Source organism: Zootoca vivipara, chromosome 1 (genome assembly GCF_965207765.1).
Source record: "Zootoca vivipara chromosome 1, rZooViv2.hap1.1, whole genome shotgun sequence".
NCBI lineage: Eukaryota > Metazoa > Chordata > Lepidosauria > Squamata > Lacertidae > Zootoca > Zootoca vivipara.
In genome coordinates this window covers 78,211,314-78,228,114 of record NC_142582.1, presented here as the reverse complement: position 1 = coordinate 78,228,114, position 16,801 = coordinate 78,211,314, and the positions used below count along the sequence as shown (strand labels likewise).

The following is a 16,801-nucleotide window of genomic DNA, read 5'->3' as shown; positions in this document are numbered from 1 at the left end:
GACAAACACTTTTTTCTGTAGTTTAGACACAGCTATTCCATGGAGGAGTTATGTCTGCCAGCGAACATATTCATATATCACTACATTAAATGGACCGCCTGCCTGGAGGTTAATAAGGGCTGTTCAGTATGTATGCCAAAGTGAAAATCATATTTAAGGAAGGTAGAAAGTCTAGGCTGGAATCCAAAGTTCTTCTTCCACTTATTATTTTCTTTTTGCTGGTAGTTCCCGCAGGTAAGATAAAGATCAAATCCTCTACCATGTGCGGAAGTGGAACATGATATACAGTACAAGTTTAATGCACAACTAAGTTATATGTATAGCTTGTGTAAATCTTGCTCATCCTCAGGCAAAACTGCCTAGTCTTTCTACTTCTGTCACAGTTCTGTGGATCCAGCCATATACTTATCCTATTTAAATCAAAACCATTTACTTTTTCCATGGAATGTCCTCGGAAATGGAAGCAAGAGAATGTCATCAAATCACATCCTTTCCCAGGAGTATTTAAGGTTTCTGGTTTTGGTGTGTGGTGCAGCAGTAGGTCAGCAGCAGCAGCAGAGCTACCAGTTTGCTGATTATTGATTGACTGATTGATTTAGAAAGCTACCACCAGCTGGCTAACTTCTCTCACTTGGAACTCCTCCTCTGGGCATCTGATTTACCAGAATTCTACTGGATGTGCAGAGAAAGAGGATAACAGTTCAGGCAGTGCTGGAAATATCATAGTCCCAAATAAAAGAGTACTTGGACTGCTTACATTGCCAGATTTGGGGTGTAAAATTGATAGTTACATTCACTTAACATGTGACAAGTATAAAAAAACCCTATTAATTGTGATATATATATACACACTGTGTGTGTGTGTGTGTGTGTGTGTGTGTGTGTGTGTGTGTGTAATTTCAGCAGCAGTTTCCTTAATGGCCTACTGCTACTAATTTGTTTAGTATTGATTAACTTGTTTTAATGAACAATTAACTATTAAAATGAATGGGTTGTATCTAACTAAATTATACTCAGAGTAGACCCATTGGAATTACTGAACCTAAGTTAGTCATGTCCCTTAACTTCAATGGGTCTGCTCTGAGTAGGACTAACACTGGATACAGGACCCAGAAACAATTATAAATACAACACCCAAGAATACTTATTATAAATAATGAAAATTAAAAATAAAATATTTTAATTTCAATTTATTTTATTTCAAGTTACTTCCCATTCTATGCTTTAAACTTCACGTCTCTCACTATCCATCTATGATGTAAAAACTTGAAGCAGAGTATTTATACCAATGTCAAAGGACATTCCTTATAATTCTGCTACCGAAAGGCACTCTGAAACAAATCAATGCAGAGAAGCATTTTGGAGACAGCTTTACATCAGTATTCATGAGCAATCATCTCATTGATAAATGCATTAATGTGGGATACGTATTATTGCAGCATCTGCTCAGCTGTATATTTTCCTGCTATATCATTAGCAGTATTTCTTCAATTTTGGTTTGAAAAGTAATTAGCAGAACCTAAAGCACAGCCTACTATCCCTTAAACAGAAATTTGTAAGCACTTATAGTATTCCAAATGACCATCTGTAAACATAATATATCCAATGCAGCTCATAATGTCTTGAGCGTATACTGCAATGTCAGTTCAAATCAGTTGCAGTCTCTGTGGGCACACAGGCCTTGTTTGCAGTCCACAGTTAAATGGCAGCAGCAGAACAAGGAGGGCTGTATGCAGATGCATGCTCAACTATAGCTGGTGGTGCAACTTTTAGTCATGAGCTGGTGCATCTGCATACTTGCTGCTTGCCAGATTTGGACAATACGTACAGACTTCCCTTTTCCTTGGCTACCACTCAATCATGGTATCCTGATATTACATACGAACTGCATCATTGTAGTCACCATATCACAAGGTTTGTCTAGTTTACATATGGAAATGCTTGTACAGTATACTGAAAATGTTCATATACAGTGGTACCTCGGTTTGCAACTGCAATCTGTTCTGCGGAGGTGGTTGCTCGCTGAAGCGGTCGCTCGCCGAAGGCACGCTTCTGTGCGTGTGCGAGCTGCGCAGATCACGTCTGCGCATCTGGCGCCACGGAACCCGGGTGTAAACACTTCCGGGTCCGCAGCGGTTGCTCGCTGAAGCGGTCGCAAACAGAGGTAGACATAAACTGAGGTTTGACTGTATTGCCTTTAATAGCATCTAATGTGAGTCAGAAAGTTTACATATGCTATGACTAGGTAAAGGAGAAAAATATTATGAAATATGTCATTATTTATCTCTTGTGGGATGGACAAGATTGTTTGCTTTATATAAAGCATCAGCATTTATATTAAATAATTAAAGAGGTACTCACCTTATGTAGCAGCCCTGATAATTTATGTGAATTGATTTATGTTTTGGGTGTACTAATTGCCTTTTCTACTTTTTGTGTTTTTCAGAAGTGTATTAGATTTAATCCTGAAGCTTCTGTATGGGTAGCAAAACAGCGAATTCTTTGCACATTGAATCAAAGTTTGAAAGATGTTCTCAATTATGGCTTGTTTCAGCCTGCGAACAATGGGAGAGATGGGAAATTTTTGGATGAAGAAAGACTTCTTATGGAATATCCACAACCTGTAAACAAGGGTGTTCCAACCTTAGAGGTATTTTAATGAACAATCATTTATTTAAGGTTTGAGTACCAACAGTATTAAGGTTGTTGTTGATGTTAATTTATTGACTGCCCTTCACCCTAAGGTACTTGTATAACATATATACAGAAGACTCACATCCTGGTACTCTGAAGCTGTTTTGAGTGGGGAGAGAGAGGATCTGAGAAAAGTTACAATTGAAACAATGGAGCTAATATGATTGGCAGTTACACAGGTCTTGTCAAGAATGTCTCTTGCTCTTTGGTAATCCTTGACAAAGTGCTCTAAAATTTGCTTCCAGGACAACCACATTTCCCCATGTCGTTAGCATATACTGTGACCATTGACTCCTCTTGAGCCCTACCTAGCAGGCGATCTGTTCTAAACACTGTGTGACATCTTCAACCTCAGCACCAGGCAGGCAAATAATCACTCAGTGTGCCTGCTTGTCACCAACCCAGTTTATCTATGCTACTAATGATGATATTACACACTACAAGGAGCCTCCTGCTCTCAGAGAAAATTTCTCACTGTGAGAGGGTATCTGTTAGTCTCTCAAGGAGTAGGTCCCTTCTAAGAGATGATTCCCTTCTTCCTCAGAGTGCCGTATTTTCCGGCATATAAGACGACTGGGCGTATAAGATGACCCCCAACTTTCCCATTTAAAATGTAGAGTTTGGGATATACTCGCCGTATAAGACTACCCCTCTTCCTACCCCGGGCATCCCGGATGCCTGCAGCTTGCTCTTCACCAGCTTGCCCTTCACCAAAATGTCCGCAGTGCCTGAAATTGCTTCTGTGCATGTCCGGAAGCTGAAAATCGCGTCTGGACATGCGCAAAGCGATTTCCGGCACCGCACTGCCCATTTCCAAAATGTCCGCAGCGCCAGAAAATCGCTTCTGCGGCTGCGTAGATGTGATTTCTGGCACCGCTCGGCGAGTCCCGGCATATAAGACGACACCCGGGGTATAAGACGACTCCCCACTTTTGAGAAGATTTTCCTGGGTTAAAAAGTCATCTTATATGCCGGAAAATATGGTAACATTGCACTCCCTGACACCCTGGGAGTGGGATGCTACTATTGCCTCCCTGAAGGCTTCATCCACCAACAACTCTGAGCTTCTCCAGGTCAGCCAACTTGACCAACAGAAGTGAACTAGTCCCCTGAGTTCCAAGAGCTCAGTGTCAAGCAGACAGGATATTTGTACATTACTTTCTACTTGCATACCTGTCAATATTGAATAGAATTACTTTGGTGCATGGGATTTCTTAGGTCAGAAGGTGGGAAACATAGTCCATGCTGCCCTTCTCACACAGCTGTCAACTTCATTTGTTACCTTGTGTTTGCTTTGTCAGTGGGACCAAGATGCTTCATCAGCTGGGTTTCTCTTACTTATAGAACAGCTTCTCCACCAGGTTGCCCTAAATTTATAGCTCTGGTTAGCTTTCAACCGGCAGAGGCTGCAGCCAATTGTGGGTCAGGAGGGTCTCACTTGAAAAACACAAACAAGAATTGCTCAGTTACCTTTTGGTACTGTTGCTTCTAGACACAACTGTCACAGAGTTGATTTGCTAGGGGATGAGGAAGGAATGCCTGGACTAAGTCTTCTTTCCTAAGGGGGAAGAGATGGGAAGAAGAAAGAGAATGGGGCAGCAAGACTATTTTTAAAAGGAAACATTGGCAACACTAATGGTCATTTCTCTCCCTCCAGAATTGAAGTAAATGATTAAGGATGGCAATTTTGCTCATCAACATGTCTAATGATCTTCCTTTTCTTCATCTGTGCATAGTAGTTTTTGAATTTCATTTAGTAAACAGAAATCTATTTTTGACTTTGGTTCCAATGTATAATTACACGTTTTGGGGAAATTGTAACATGTTGAGAGCATGAACAGCAACTGCTGTATAGTTTAAATGAAGAAATCTGTTGGGGGGGGAGTGAGGTTATTTTTAAAAGAAGAATGGTACAAGAATATAGAACTCCACTGCATTCAAATTTGAGATATAATTATGCGAGTTGACATGCCACTCCTCTTGGGAGTAGAGCAGGTGTATTTTAAAAAGCATTTCTTTTCTAATCTTTGAATACAAGATGACAAAATCTTACAATTCCATGTTCTTATGAAGGAGTTCAATATATCCTCCTATGGACAGGAATTTCAGTTTATTCTGAAATTCATTTCTTACTGTTGGGCTAGAATGCAGCCATCTATTTGCAGCAGCACCCATTTCTTTGTGTCTAGAGTATGGATCTTGTGGAATTCATTCGTTGTGAATTATGATCCAGACTGACTTAGAGCAGTGTTTCTCAACCTTTTTTGGGCCAAGGCACACTTGTTCCATGAAAAAAATCACGAGGCACACCACCATTAAAAAAGTTAAAAAATTTAACTCTGTGCCGCCCTATATTGACTATATAATTATGACTGTAAGAAACACTTGCCAATTGCTGCGTTGGTTGCAATCTCCTGTAATAAGGCTTCACAAGCCGCTGATTTCTCTGCCAGAACAATCCTTTGCTCAGCAAGTTTCAGGTTGAGCTCATCCAGCCAGCTTCTTTAAGTTTGTCTAAAACCACCCTCCCATGGTGGTGGCTGTTGAGAGCTGCGCTCGCCCCGCGTCATGACCCGGCCGGCTGCCTTTCCGGCGCACGTCGCCGCACGTCGCCGCACGTCACGGCACACCAGCCAGCGTCTCGCGGCACACTAGTGTGCCGCGGAACAGTGGTTGAGAAACGCTGACTTAGAGCATTATCTCCTGGACTAATGTACGGATTTGAAGACTGTTATCCTTCAGATTTCACACTGAATCTTGCTATGTAGTTTTCAGTTAAAACATACATGCACCAAAAGGGTTTTATTTAATGTATATTTTAGGAGAAAATATATTAGGAATTTGAATCTCGTGAGGAAGGTTAAAATATGTATTTAGATGTGCATTTTGTGCTGAACCATTTTTTAAAAGCACATTTTAATGCAGAAATGGGACAGAACAAATAGAGTGGTACCTCGGTTTACAAACACAATTGGTTCCGGAAGTTTGTACTTAACCTGAAGCGTACTTAACCTGAAGCAAACTTTCCCATTGAAAGTAATGGAAGGTGGATTAATCCGTTCCAGACAGTCCATGGAGTACTTAAACTGAAGCGTACTTAACCTGAAGCGAACTTTCCCATTGAAAGTAATGGAAAGTGGATTAATCTGTTCCAGACGGGTCTGCGGAGTACTCAACCTGAAGCGTACTTAACCTGAGGTATGAGTGTAATTGGTTCCAGAAGTCCGTACTTAACCTGAAGCGTACTTAACCTGAAGTGAACTTTCCCATTGAAAGTAATGGAAAGTGGATTAATCCGTTCCAGATAGGTCCGTGGAGTACTTAAACTGAAAATACTGAAACCGAGGCGTACTTAAACCGAGGTATGACTGTAATGAATGCACACAAAAGTGACACAGACCTGAAACAGACTTATCTGCTCAACCCTGGTCTAAAGACAACGGGGAAAGAAACTGAACTCATCTGATACCAATTTTTGCTGTGCTATTGCAGTACTGCCCTAAATTTCTGCTTAAGGAATATACCCAAAATTTGCAACTTCATAGTGTTCTTCTTCATGCATAAGAATTCCTCATGAAAAGTCCCATAGCGTATGAAAGCCTAAACATATACTTTTTAAGAAACTAAAAAAATAACGTATTTTTCTGTGTATAAGACTCCCCCATGTATAAGATGACCCCTATTTTTTGAGCCCAAAATTAAGAAATAAAAAATTGCAACATTCTGTGTATAAGATGACCCCCAATTTTAAACTTTAAAAAATCCGGGGGGGGGGGGAGAGGATATAGTCTTATACACGGAAAAATACAGTATATAGGGCGCAATCAACTATAGTTGGGCATTTTAAAGGCTTGCTGTTTTTAATGGATGCACATGTATCCATGATATTTGACATTTATAAGTTCAGTTCATGCTAAGATATGGCGTGATTAATAGATGGACAAATAATACTTTGTGGATCAGCCAGCAGAACAGAATAGGAAACCATGGTTGAAGTAAGTTTCCAAACTATGGTTTGTGTAGACTATGACTTGTGATATCTGAAGTGCTTCTACAGACAGATGCACATAGAGAAAGGATCTGAAAAAATGAAAGGAGACAAGCAGTTCTAAACCATGGTTAATGTGTAAGTGTGGAAATTCAGACAATGGTTTTGATTGTCAAGAACAACTAACACGAACTATGATTTTGTGTGCTGTCTAAATTAACTCATAAGTATTCTGTTGGTTGTCCCAGTATCTTGAATGTTATGGAAACTGACCCTTCAAAGCATGTTAACATTTACCTGGTTGCTTTTTAAAATAATAGTCACCATAACTATTCTTTTTCTAGAATATTTCTAAAATGAAAAGTAACATTCAAATAATGTTGCCATTTCAGTTTCGGTATAAGAAAAGGGTGTACAGACAATTTAATCTTGATGAAAAGCAGCTAGCCAAGCTCCACACAAAGGTATGTCTAAGTGAAGAGCCTCTAATGTGGTAAGAATAAAGACTAGCAGAAAATGTCGTTTAAGGTGTATTTTATCGACTTTTGTTAAAATCTCCTGATGATAAACTAAGGAAATTACAATGCAGATAGCAACCAGGCTGTTAATAAGATCTGATACTGTGCACATTCCCCCCCATTTATTTAGTTGATCTTGTAAAACATTGAGAGGCTAATATCATTAATATATTGAAGGATTGTCGAAGGCTATGATAGAGCATTAACACCAGGCTCGTGCAGGTGGGTGAGGGGCAGCCAGGTATACTTGGCCTGGGCTCTGGAGGGCTAGGCCAGTCCGGGGGCCTTGCCGGGAACCTGCTGGACTTATACTGTCAAGCCAAGAACAAGACTCCCGCCCCAGGCCTCAGACAAGCTCTACATGGGCCTCATTAACACTATCACTTTGGGTAGGCATTATTTTAAGCCTGCAGTGCACTTGCCACCATTTACTAATATGTGTGCACACAAAGATGTATAAATGAAATAGATTCCCATGCATAGGTGTTTAACACATATCATCCTAATCTCCTTTTGGAGGAAGGGCGAGATATAAAATCTAAAAAATAGTAAAATAATAAACCAAAAGTAAATGGGCAGTAAGGTTAACACTTGATTTTGGGTACCACTAGATGATGATTGTTGCTTATAACTAAACTGTATATTTTACAGTAGTAAAATATTTCACATCATGCTATCTTTCAGGCTAATTTTCGAAAATGTATGGACCACGTTCACCACCTATCTGTTGAAAAACTAACAAAGATGCTTGATCGGGGACTTGATCCTAACTATCATGACTTGGAAAGTGGAGGTATGAAGTAAATAATTCTCACGTGTTAGCAGAAAATACTAGGGTTGCCAGACTCAATAGAGGACAGGACTTTTGTGCCTTTAATTGCCCTGCTCTCTTTTGAGTCTGGAAACCTTAAAGAGAAACTAGCAGACCCTTTGTTTAATTTCCAAGCAAAGGGTCTCCTGGTTTTCCCTTTAAGGTTTCCAGACTCAAAAGAGAGCAGGGCAATTAAAGGCACAGAAGTCCTGTCCTCTATTGAGTCTGGCAACCCTAGGAAATACACACATCTTTAGTAAATTGCGAAGAAGAAATGTCTAGTGTAAATGAAGTGAGTTGAATTTATTTTCTTTATATGACTTAAGAGGAGTTGCGTAATTATTTATTTCTTTTCATTCTTTCTCACTCTAGAAACCCCACTGACTTTGGCAGCTCAACTTAGCAATACTGTTGAAGTTATCAAAGCCCTGAAAAATGGAGGAGCTCATTTAGATTTCAGAGCTAAAGATGGCATGACAGCATTACACAAAGCAGCTAGAGCCAAGAACCAACTTACCCTGAAGGTAATTCATATGTTATGTCCATTATACATTTTTTTTTTATAGAAGAGTGTATGAAGGAAAATGCTTGAGTTAATTATCAGCATCCTTAATGGATCTTTTAATCTACATTCACTCAAAGGTTTCTTTTGTAGGCTTCAGACTTCCAAGATTGGCTTTCAACAAAGAATTCATTTTGTTGGAAATAAAAAGGGTGGTGAAACTTTACCTTGTTGCCTGATAGGTAATACCTGTTTGTGCAAAATGGGAATAGAGCAGCAGCCATTTATCTGACTTTGGAAGAGAATATCCATTTCAGTGGGTTACTATCTTTTGTTAATGTCTTTGCCCTTTAAACTTAATGTGTATGAATTTCTTAATTTGTTGGGTTTTTTGCCATGTTCAAGCAGCGGAACAGAATAATAAGAGTCTGCATTTTGAAATTTCCTGATGAAGGATCTAATAGGTCAGAAAGTTGCTGGGTTATACATTTTTGGATATTTGCTTATTTATTTAGTGTTTTGTTTTATTTAACAACATTTTGCAATAATAAACAAAACTCTAATCCCAAAGTAAATATATTAAATATAGATTGACATAAGTACAACATTTCTTCTAGAAAAATTCAAAACCTACTTGAATGTGCTGTTGGAGGTAACGATTTTCTTGACAATGCTGTTTCTATAGTCACCTGCCATTCTTGGTCATATATATGATGTTATGCTTTGCCATATTACAAAATCCCAAACTTCATTAAACCTTTGTGAGGAATTCACTGTTGTACTAAAAGAAACATTCTGTCAGCACAAGCATGTCTGCTTGGCTGACCGACCGACCTTCCCTGTCCTCCCCCTGCATGATGTTCAGGGTTTTTTTGTACAGTATATGTATGGTTTGTACATAGCCTTATGCAGAAATAAGAACCATAGGATATGCAGATCATCTTTGTTTAGTTATTAGCCTAATTCTTCAAGACCTATCATTACTTACAGACCCTCTTAGAACTTGGAGCATCTCCTAATTATAAAGACAGCTGTGGACTGACACCGTTGTATCACACTGCTGTGGTTGGAGGAGATCCATATTGTTGCGAGCTCTTGCTTCATGAACACGCTACTGTGGGTTGCAAAGATGAAAATGGATGGCAGGAGATTCACCAGGTAGGAAAGATTAATTTGGGTGCATTAAGATAAGCCCAGGTGCACAGTGCAGCAAGCCAATCTGACGCCTGGGGCGGCCCGCGTGCTGTGCGCCCAGGGGTGGGGCCAGCTGCCTCCAGGGCAGGGAGAGCCTGGGCGGGATGCTTGGTGGGGCTTCTGAGGAGTCTGCCTGCCTCCTCCCACTCAGCCACCTACAGCTGAGGGGGAGGCGGCGGGCGGATTGTTTGGGGCAGCGCGGAGCCTGCAGGCACCCAAACCACCGTGTCACTCCCAGGAGAGGTCCGTGGCTCGGGTGTGCTGCAGGCCCTGCGGTGAGTGCCACCTGGCATTTTGTCACCCCCTTCAGTGGTGACACCCAGGGTAGCCTGCCTCCACTGCACCCCCTTCCTCCGCCAGTGTGGTGTAGTGGTTAAGAGCGGTAGACTTGTAATCTGGGGAACTGGGTTCGCGTCTCTGCTCCTCCACATGCAGCTGCTGGGTGACCTTGGGCTAGTCACACTTCTTTGAAGTCTCTCAGCCCCACTCACCTCACAGAGTGTTTGTTGTGGGGGAGGAAAGGAAAGGAGAAAGTTAGCCACTTTGGGACTCCTTCGGGTAGTGATAAAGCGGGATATCAAATCCAAACTCTTCTTCCGCCCCTGGCAGTATTCAGTATTCAGATCTCCAACAACTACACCTAGCACATGGTCACTCCTTTAGCTTTGTACAGACATTACTCTATTTTGGTAAGCCATTTCAATTAGGGCAGAGCTGAGCCTACTTACAACATTTGTAGTAATTGCTGTGGCTGTTGAAAAAAGGTTGCCAGTTTTGGGTGATTTTTGGCACTCAGTGTGAATACATTTATGTTCTTTCAGTGCTGCCCTTTTGTGTGATATTTCACTTTCTTTTCTTCTTGATGTCTTCAGCCCCTTTTCCCCGACTGTCATTTAATCTTCTTGGCTGTGATAAGCCATGTGATTTTGTTCAGGTAATGATATAATGGATGCTCAAAAATTGGGACAGTTACAGTAAAGAAGAAGGAGGGAGAATGTGCCAATAAGAAATAACAGTACGGTAGCTAAAAGTACAAAAGAATTCAGTTTGATGAAGTGAAGTTTATAGAGTAATTTCTTTGACTTCATCAAATGTGATCCTTTCAAATCAAATATTGAAATGAAGAAAATACATGGTACAACTCTTGTTTGTTTGTTTGTTTTCTATACCGTCCTATACCTGAAGGTCTCAGGGCGGTTCACATAAAATAATTTAAAATATTCACATAAAATAATTTAAAATAGTTTAAAATGCTTTTCCTTCTTTCAGATTTTTGGTCTACTTTTCATGATAATTAATTCTGCTACTAGAATGAAAAAAGGTGTCTGAACCTTATTTATGTGGGCAAAATGATGCAGATTGTTGATAAGGAATGACATGAGAAAAAACGCATTTCCTGACATGCCAGGTGCTGTGGTCATTGTATGTGTTGCAGTGGAAATTTGACCAATTGAATCCTTTGTTTTTAAACCAGTCTCTAAATTTATCCTTTACGTGCAGTCAAATAATACAAGAAAGCTGTAATAATCATGGCCTCCCTCACTTTGTAAATGAAGCTCTGAAACAATTGCAGTAGAACTGGGTTCAGTACAGTATTTAGCATCTGCTCTATCTTTAGAATGGTGAAGCTTTCTGGACCATACTTCATAGCAGTGCTTCTGGTGCCCTCTTGAGCTACCCAGTGGAATGAATAATGCAATATTAATTAGGCAGTGCTACAATTTGTTCATCTCCATAGCATCCATAACTCTGTGTGTCTTCACTGCTTTCAGTGCTAGAAATGCTAGTAGTCTGTAAGAGTCGTAAGTCTAAAGGAGTGCCAAACATGTAGTTACTGGTATTAGTGTTACCAAATTCCAGAGAAGGGATTCATGACAGTTTCACATTCCCATTTCCCTGTTCAAATGAAGATGGTTCTGCAGTAGGAGCCACCTAGTACAGTATAGTCAGCCAGAGCAGCAGATTTACATAATTTTACAATGCTGTTGGGTGGAATGGGGAAATGTGGGTCACTTTGCTTGTTGGACTCAAAATGTATTCGCCATCTTAGAACCATATTGTTTATTTGTTTGAATAATCTGCTAGCCGCTCTTTAGAAATCATAGCAGGCAATTTAAAATAAAACCATCATAAAAGCAACAGTTCGCCTTCTCCAGCTAAAAGAACTCAGCAACAAAAAAGTTTTCATCTAAAACTGAACTGCTGTGGATAACAACAGCAGCAGGCAAACTTACATGAAGGGAGCTCCTGAGGTGAGGTGCCAAAACATAAAGAGTCCTATCTCCAATCACCACTCCATATTTTACTCCATGTGGCCTTTGAGGCCAATTTTAATAGTTGATCAAGTTGGGGTTGGGGAAACAGGACCATATAGTCCCCTTTTTAATTATGTATTGGACATGCGAGGTTGCGTGCTTAAGCTAACATGTAATTTGGCCCTTTGGCTTTATGTGGAAGGGGTGTGGCATACTGGAGCAAAAACAGCTTTTATGCCTCACTCATCTCTCTTCTGTGTTGTGTGGCTTTGCGAAGGTGTGCATGGTTTTTTTTTTGGTAAGAAGTGGGGTAAAATTGATGGAGGGGTATTACCTCTGTTGGGAGACATGTCGTGTTTCTTCGAGGGTAGTTTGTCTGCCTTTGGTCCCCACCCTGCGTTTAGCTCTCACCTGTGGCTCCTAGAAGTTGTCAGCATGTGACAGCAGCCACACCCTGGGAAAAAGGCTTTGATTGGCAAGCTGAACCAGCTGATGGGTCTGAAACCCTTGGTGAGTTAGGAACTTCCCCTGCAGGTGAAGACAGGCTCCAGCAGATTGAGCAGACAAGACCAAGATTGGGTTCAACAGTCAAGAAGGAGATTTCTGCACAAGCTGTAGAGGGAAATGAAGGGCTAGTTAACCGGGGAAGGTAGCCCATCTAGGAGAAGGAAAACTCTGATCCTTAACCTGCTACATGGGATATCTTTGGGAGAAGAAAAGGCTAAGGAGTAAACCCTACTCAAATCCAGAATGGAGTCCCTAAGACAGGTGGGGGAACTCCCCTATGAGGAAGGGTCGCAGTCTGTGCAGCTGTGTAGGTCACTGCTGGTCTTCCGGCTTCCAAACGCAGCCCATCACTGGCATTTACAGTAGCGGCAAGCCTTGAGTTAGTTAGTTTTCTCTGTCTTTATACCTGCACATAGCTTCATTGTGAATTCTTACACTTGCTGAACCTGATACATTAATTCATAATTTCCTTTTCAAAAGGCCCTCCTCCTTTGTTTGCACTGGGAACTATCATAAGAAATCAAAAGCAGTCTTTTGTAGTTGTAATCGGAGACAAATCAGGTTGGCTTACATTAAGAATGTGGGCTAATTGAAGAGTACAGGCTCAATAGGGAGGAAAGTCATCATTCAGAAGACTGTAATGCAATCCGATTTGGTCTTATTGGTTGTGGTAGGTGTGAAACATCTTGGCACAGTGAAGGAGCCTTCAGTCACCACTTGCCTTCTAGAAATTTTTTTACAAGCATTGTTTATTCATACCTGTACTTGCAGTTCTACATAGAGACAGGAAGCTTTTCTGTCTCATTTTATATAAAGATGGATATAACACAATTGGTCCCACTAGAGGTGTCTGTAGACAATTTTAATTCATGCTAATTTAATTTGGAGTAGTATTTTAACCTAAGGGTTGAGGGTACCATAGGAGAAATTTAGGATATGCTTTTATTTATTTTAAGTGATGACTTTTTAAAAATTGTGTTTGATCCTTTTTTTAAAAAAAATAATACTTTCCAGAAATGCAAAATTTAGGTGGATGGCACTGCATCTTCAGCAGACCTCCATCAAAGAACAAAGAACAACAGTCCCACTTCAGGAAACATGGTAACATTCTGTTTCCATCACTTCCAACTCTGTGGAATGTAAACATATATCATCCTGTGATAGACAACAATCCCATGAATGCAAACACGGGGAATGATTCTCTAACATGCACGTCTTTGTAGTTTGTATTTGGTTTGTGGTATTTGTAAGGCAAGTCATTTATAATAATTTTAGCTATTTCTCAACATCCCTTAAAAACTACGATTTGTAAATATGATCATTGGTGCCATCTAGTGGCCTTGGCATTTTACTTGGCATTCCCAGGAGTTTTCAGCTTCAGTTTACTAGAATACTAACTTTAATAATAATTTTGTAGGTATATACAGTGCTTTTTTATTATAATGGTAGGAATAACAGAGTGGGAACACTACCTTTGATTATTAATTTATAAAATTCCACAAATTGTATGTTCAGTTTGGGGAAAAGGTAAATTTTTTTGGATTCTTTGGCTATGCAGAAAACTTGGGAAAAAAGGCTACTGTATGATAAAAGTCACGGAGTCAAAAAGGCACAAAGATGCCAGATTGTTGTCGTTACAGTTTAGAGTGAGTGATATGGCCTTTTCAGGCCACCAATTGTAATAACAAACTCTCACTCCCCTTGAAAAACCCCTTATACCCCCCTTTGGAGGAAAAGAAGTTCCAGTCAGAAGGCAAGCAACAATAAAAAATATTATCATCTAGAAAAATTCTAAGGGTGCTCCCAGTGGCCTATCTAACCTCTAAAGAGCTTCTGAACAGTCCTGTAGCAAGGCAGGTAGAAATCCTACTGAGAAAGATAGTCTCAGTAAAAACTGATTTTGAGGGGGGGGGGAACGTATTTAATTATCTCTTGAAAAACAAATAAAGGCCACTATGTTTAGATCCCCAAACTTGCCAAATAACTTACAAGTACTTGGTAGAAAATAGAACCCACCTTAAAAATTATTATGTAGGAAGGAGTCCCCCAAAGGACAATAGGCGCAAAACAAATTCAAGAGTGTGACGTTTTAGCTGAAGAGGCAAGCCCCTGTTTCCAGATCATTTCTTAGTGAGGACGAGAACAGCATAAGTTTCAGGAATAGCTCAGAACCTTTGGATAGTGAGGCATTTGAGGATACACTATCACATAGATGTTTATTTTCTCTCTCCCAAAGTTCTTCTGGATGCTTTATTGCTAAGCAGGTTCTCATTAATTGCTCAGTTCATGTGTCACATTAAATCATAGTTTGAAACAAACAATGGTTAAATGTAAACAGGCTCTGCTCCTTTCCTGCTCCTGCTAGTGTCTTGCCACCAGGAAACAAGGCACTCTCCAATCCTTCCACGTTGACCAGGAGGGTCTGATGGAGCCTGCTAAGCATGTTAGGCTACATTATCAGGGTTCTTGATTGTGGGGAAGGTTCCAGGTTCAGCCTCTTTTAGAGCTTCTCACTCAGTGTTGGTGTGGAAAGCGCGGGGACAGAGGCATTGGGGTGTGTGTGGAGATAGTGTGTGTTCTCCCTATAAACTTTATGCCGTTCCCTCTTCTTTCAGTGACTTGACAGATCTAGAGCATGGGTAGGCAAACTAAGGCCTGGGGGAAGGATGCGGCCCAATTGCCTTCTGAATCCAGTCCGCGTTCGGTCTAGGAATCAGCGTGTTTTTACATGAGTAGAATGTGTGCTTTTATTTAAAATGCATTTCTGAGTTATTTGTGGGGCATAGAAATTCGTTCATCCCCCCCCCCCAAAAAAATATAGTCCGCCCCCCACCCCAAGGTCTGAGGACAGTGGACTAGCCCCCTGCTGAAAAGGTTTGCTGACCCCTGATCTAGAGCCTTTTATATTTTTATACTATTTTAAAGTTCTATACTTTGGATCAAGCTAACATTTTATTTCAGTGTAACCTAGTAATATTGTAGGATTTTAATGTACATTTCCCCTGTCTTCTGGCTTGACCACTTTTGGAAAATTAGAGTAAAACTGCTCAATTACAACTTGTTGTTACTTGAAAAGGACCATGCTATCACAAGCTTCCCTGGTTAAGATCATTATTCTAGAATTTTTTAAAAAGCAATTGTATGTTAAAACTGTGTATGGTATTGCTGTTGAAACTCTAGTGAAGTAGATACTTCACCACCAAGCCGTACACAACTTCTGAAAATGTGGACTTGTTGAAATGGCAGCGGATGACCACTGCATTTTTGGAGTCTCAGCTCACAACACATTTGGTAATGCTGTACACTTCACTGTATCGAGTCATATGTTCTCAAAACATCAGAATACTTTCCCAAGAAGTTACAGGTAGGTAGCCGTGTTGGTCCGGCGTAGTCGAAACAAAATAAGGTGCTGCTGGAAGGAATTTTTTAATTTTGTTTCCAAGAAGTGTATAAGTGAAATGAATTACGTTAAAAATGTAGATCTCATAATTAAAATATGAACCTTTTATGTTCATAGGCTTGTCGATATGGGCACGTCCAGCATTTAGAACATTTTCTGTTTTATGGAGCTGATATGGGAGCACAAAATGCCTCTGGAAACACAGCGTTACATATCTGTGCACTTTACAACCAGGTTAGTTGTTATAGTTTCGTTGTTGTTCTTACATAACTTACTGAAATGAAGCAGGTAACATAAATCATTCCTAGATATATTTTAGCTGCAGCTGTGACTAAACTAGGCTTAACTTGGTCACCCTGGCTTTGTTCCCTGATGCAGCTCACACAACTCTGTAGGCAATTATATAGAACTTCCCCAAAACAAAATGTAAAAATAAAACTTTTATATTCCACCAAATGTCCATTTCTTTAAATAATGTATGCAATGCCAAAATCATGTTCAAGTGCAATACGGATTGTCCTGAAACCAAAGTTCTGTCCAAATTCATTCAATAAAGAGAAAAGAATCTCTACAACCGTGGTTCCCAATGTATGGCACAAGCCCCAGAGGGGGGCAATTTGATTTTTAAGGGGGGGGGGATTTGAGAATGAGTTAGCCTAAGTTAATGGCCTTTTAGGCTTCCTCCATGTAAATAGGAGTTCCCATTTTGAATAATAAGAATTATATGTCATGGTTGGGGGGGGGCATCAGGATTTTCGAGATGCTTAGGTGGGGCAGAGCAAAAAAACACTCCCCAGGAGTTTTGTGGCACTGCTCTCAATCACTCAGCTACCTGAAAGCTACACTGCTGGGATGTTTAGAAGTATCCAGCGAAGTAGCTACTTTGGTTAGGATAAGTAATTTTCACTGTGAAATGGAACACCCCATCCTTC

General features: G+C 40.3%; 1 protein-coding gene across 7 annotated transcripts in view; it reads left to right on the top strand.

The window, feature by feature from the left end:
- Positions 1-16,801, top strand: part of SHANK2 (SH3 and multiple ankyrin repeat domains 2) — a 339,643-nt gene that overhangs the window by 55,399 nt on the left and 267,443 nt on the right. For all 7 annotated transcript variants that reach the window (XM_088668511.1, XM_088668485.1, XM_088668502.1 and 4 more), the window contains 6 exons: positions 2,447-2,650; positions 7,075-7,146; positions 7,885-7,993; positions 8,384-8,535; positions 9,504-9,671; positions 15,987-16,103. In XM_088668511.1, the coding sequence (XP_088524637.1) occupies positions 2,447-2,650; positions 7,075-7,146; positions 7,885-7,993; positions 8,384-8,535; positions 9,504-9,671; positions 15,987-16,103 (822 nt within the window). The remainder of the gene's footprint in view (positions 1-2,446; positions 2,651-7,074; positions 7,147-7,884; positions 7,994-8,383; positions 8,536-9,503; positions 9,672-15,986; positions 16,104-16,801) is intronic.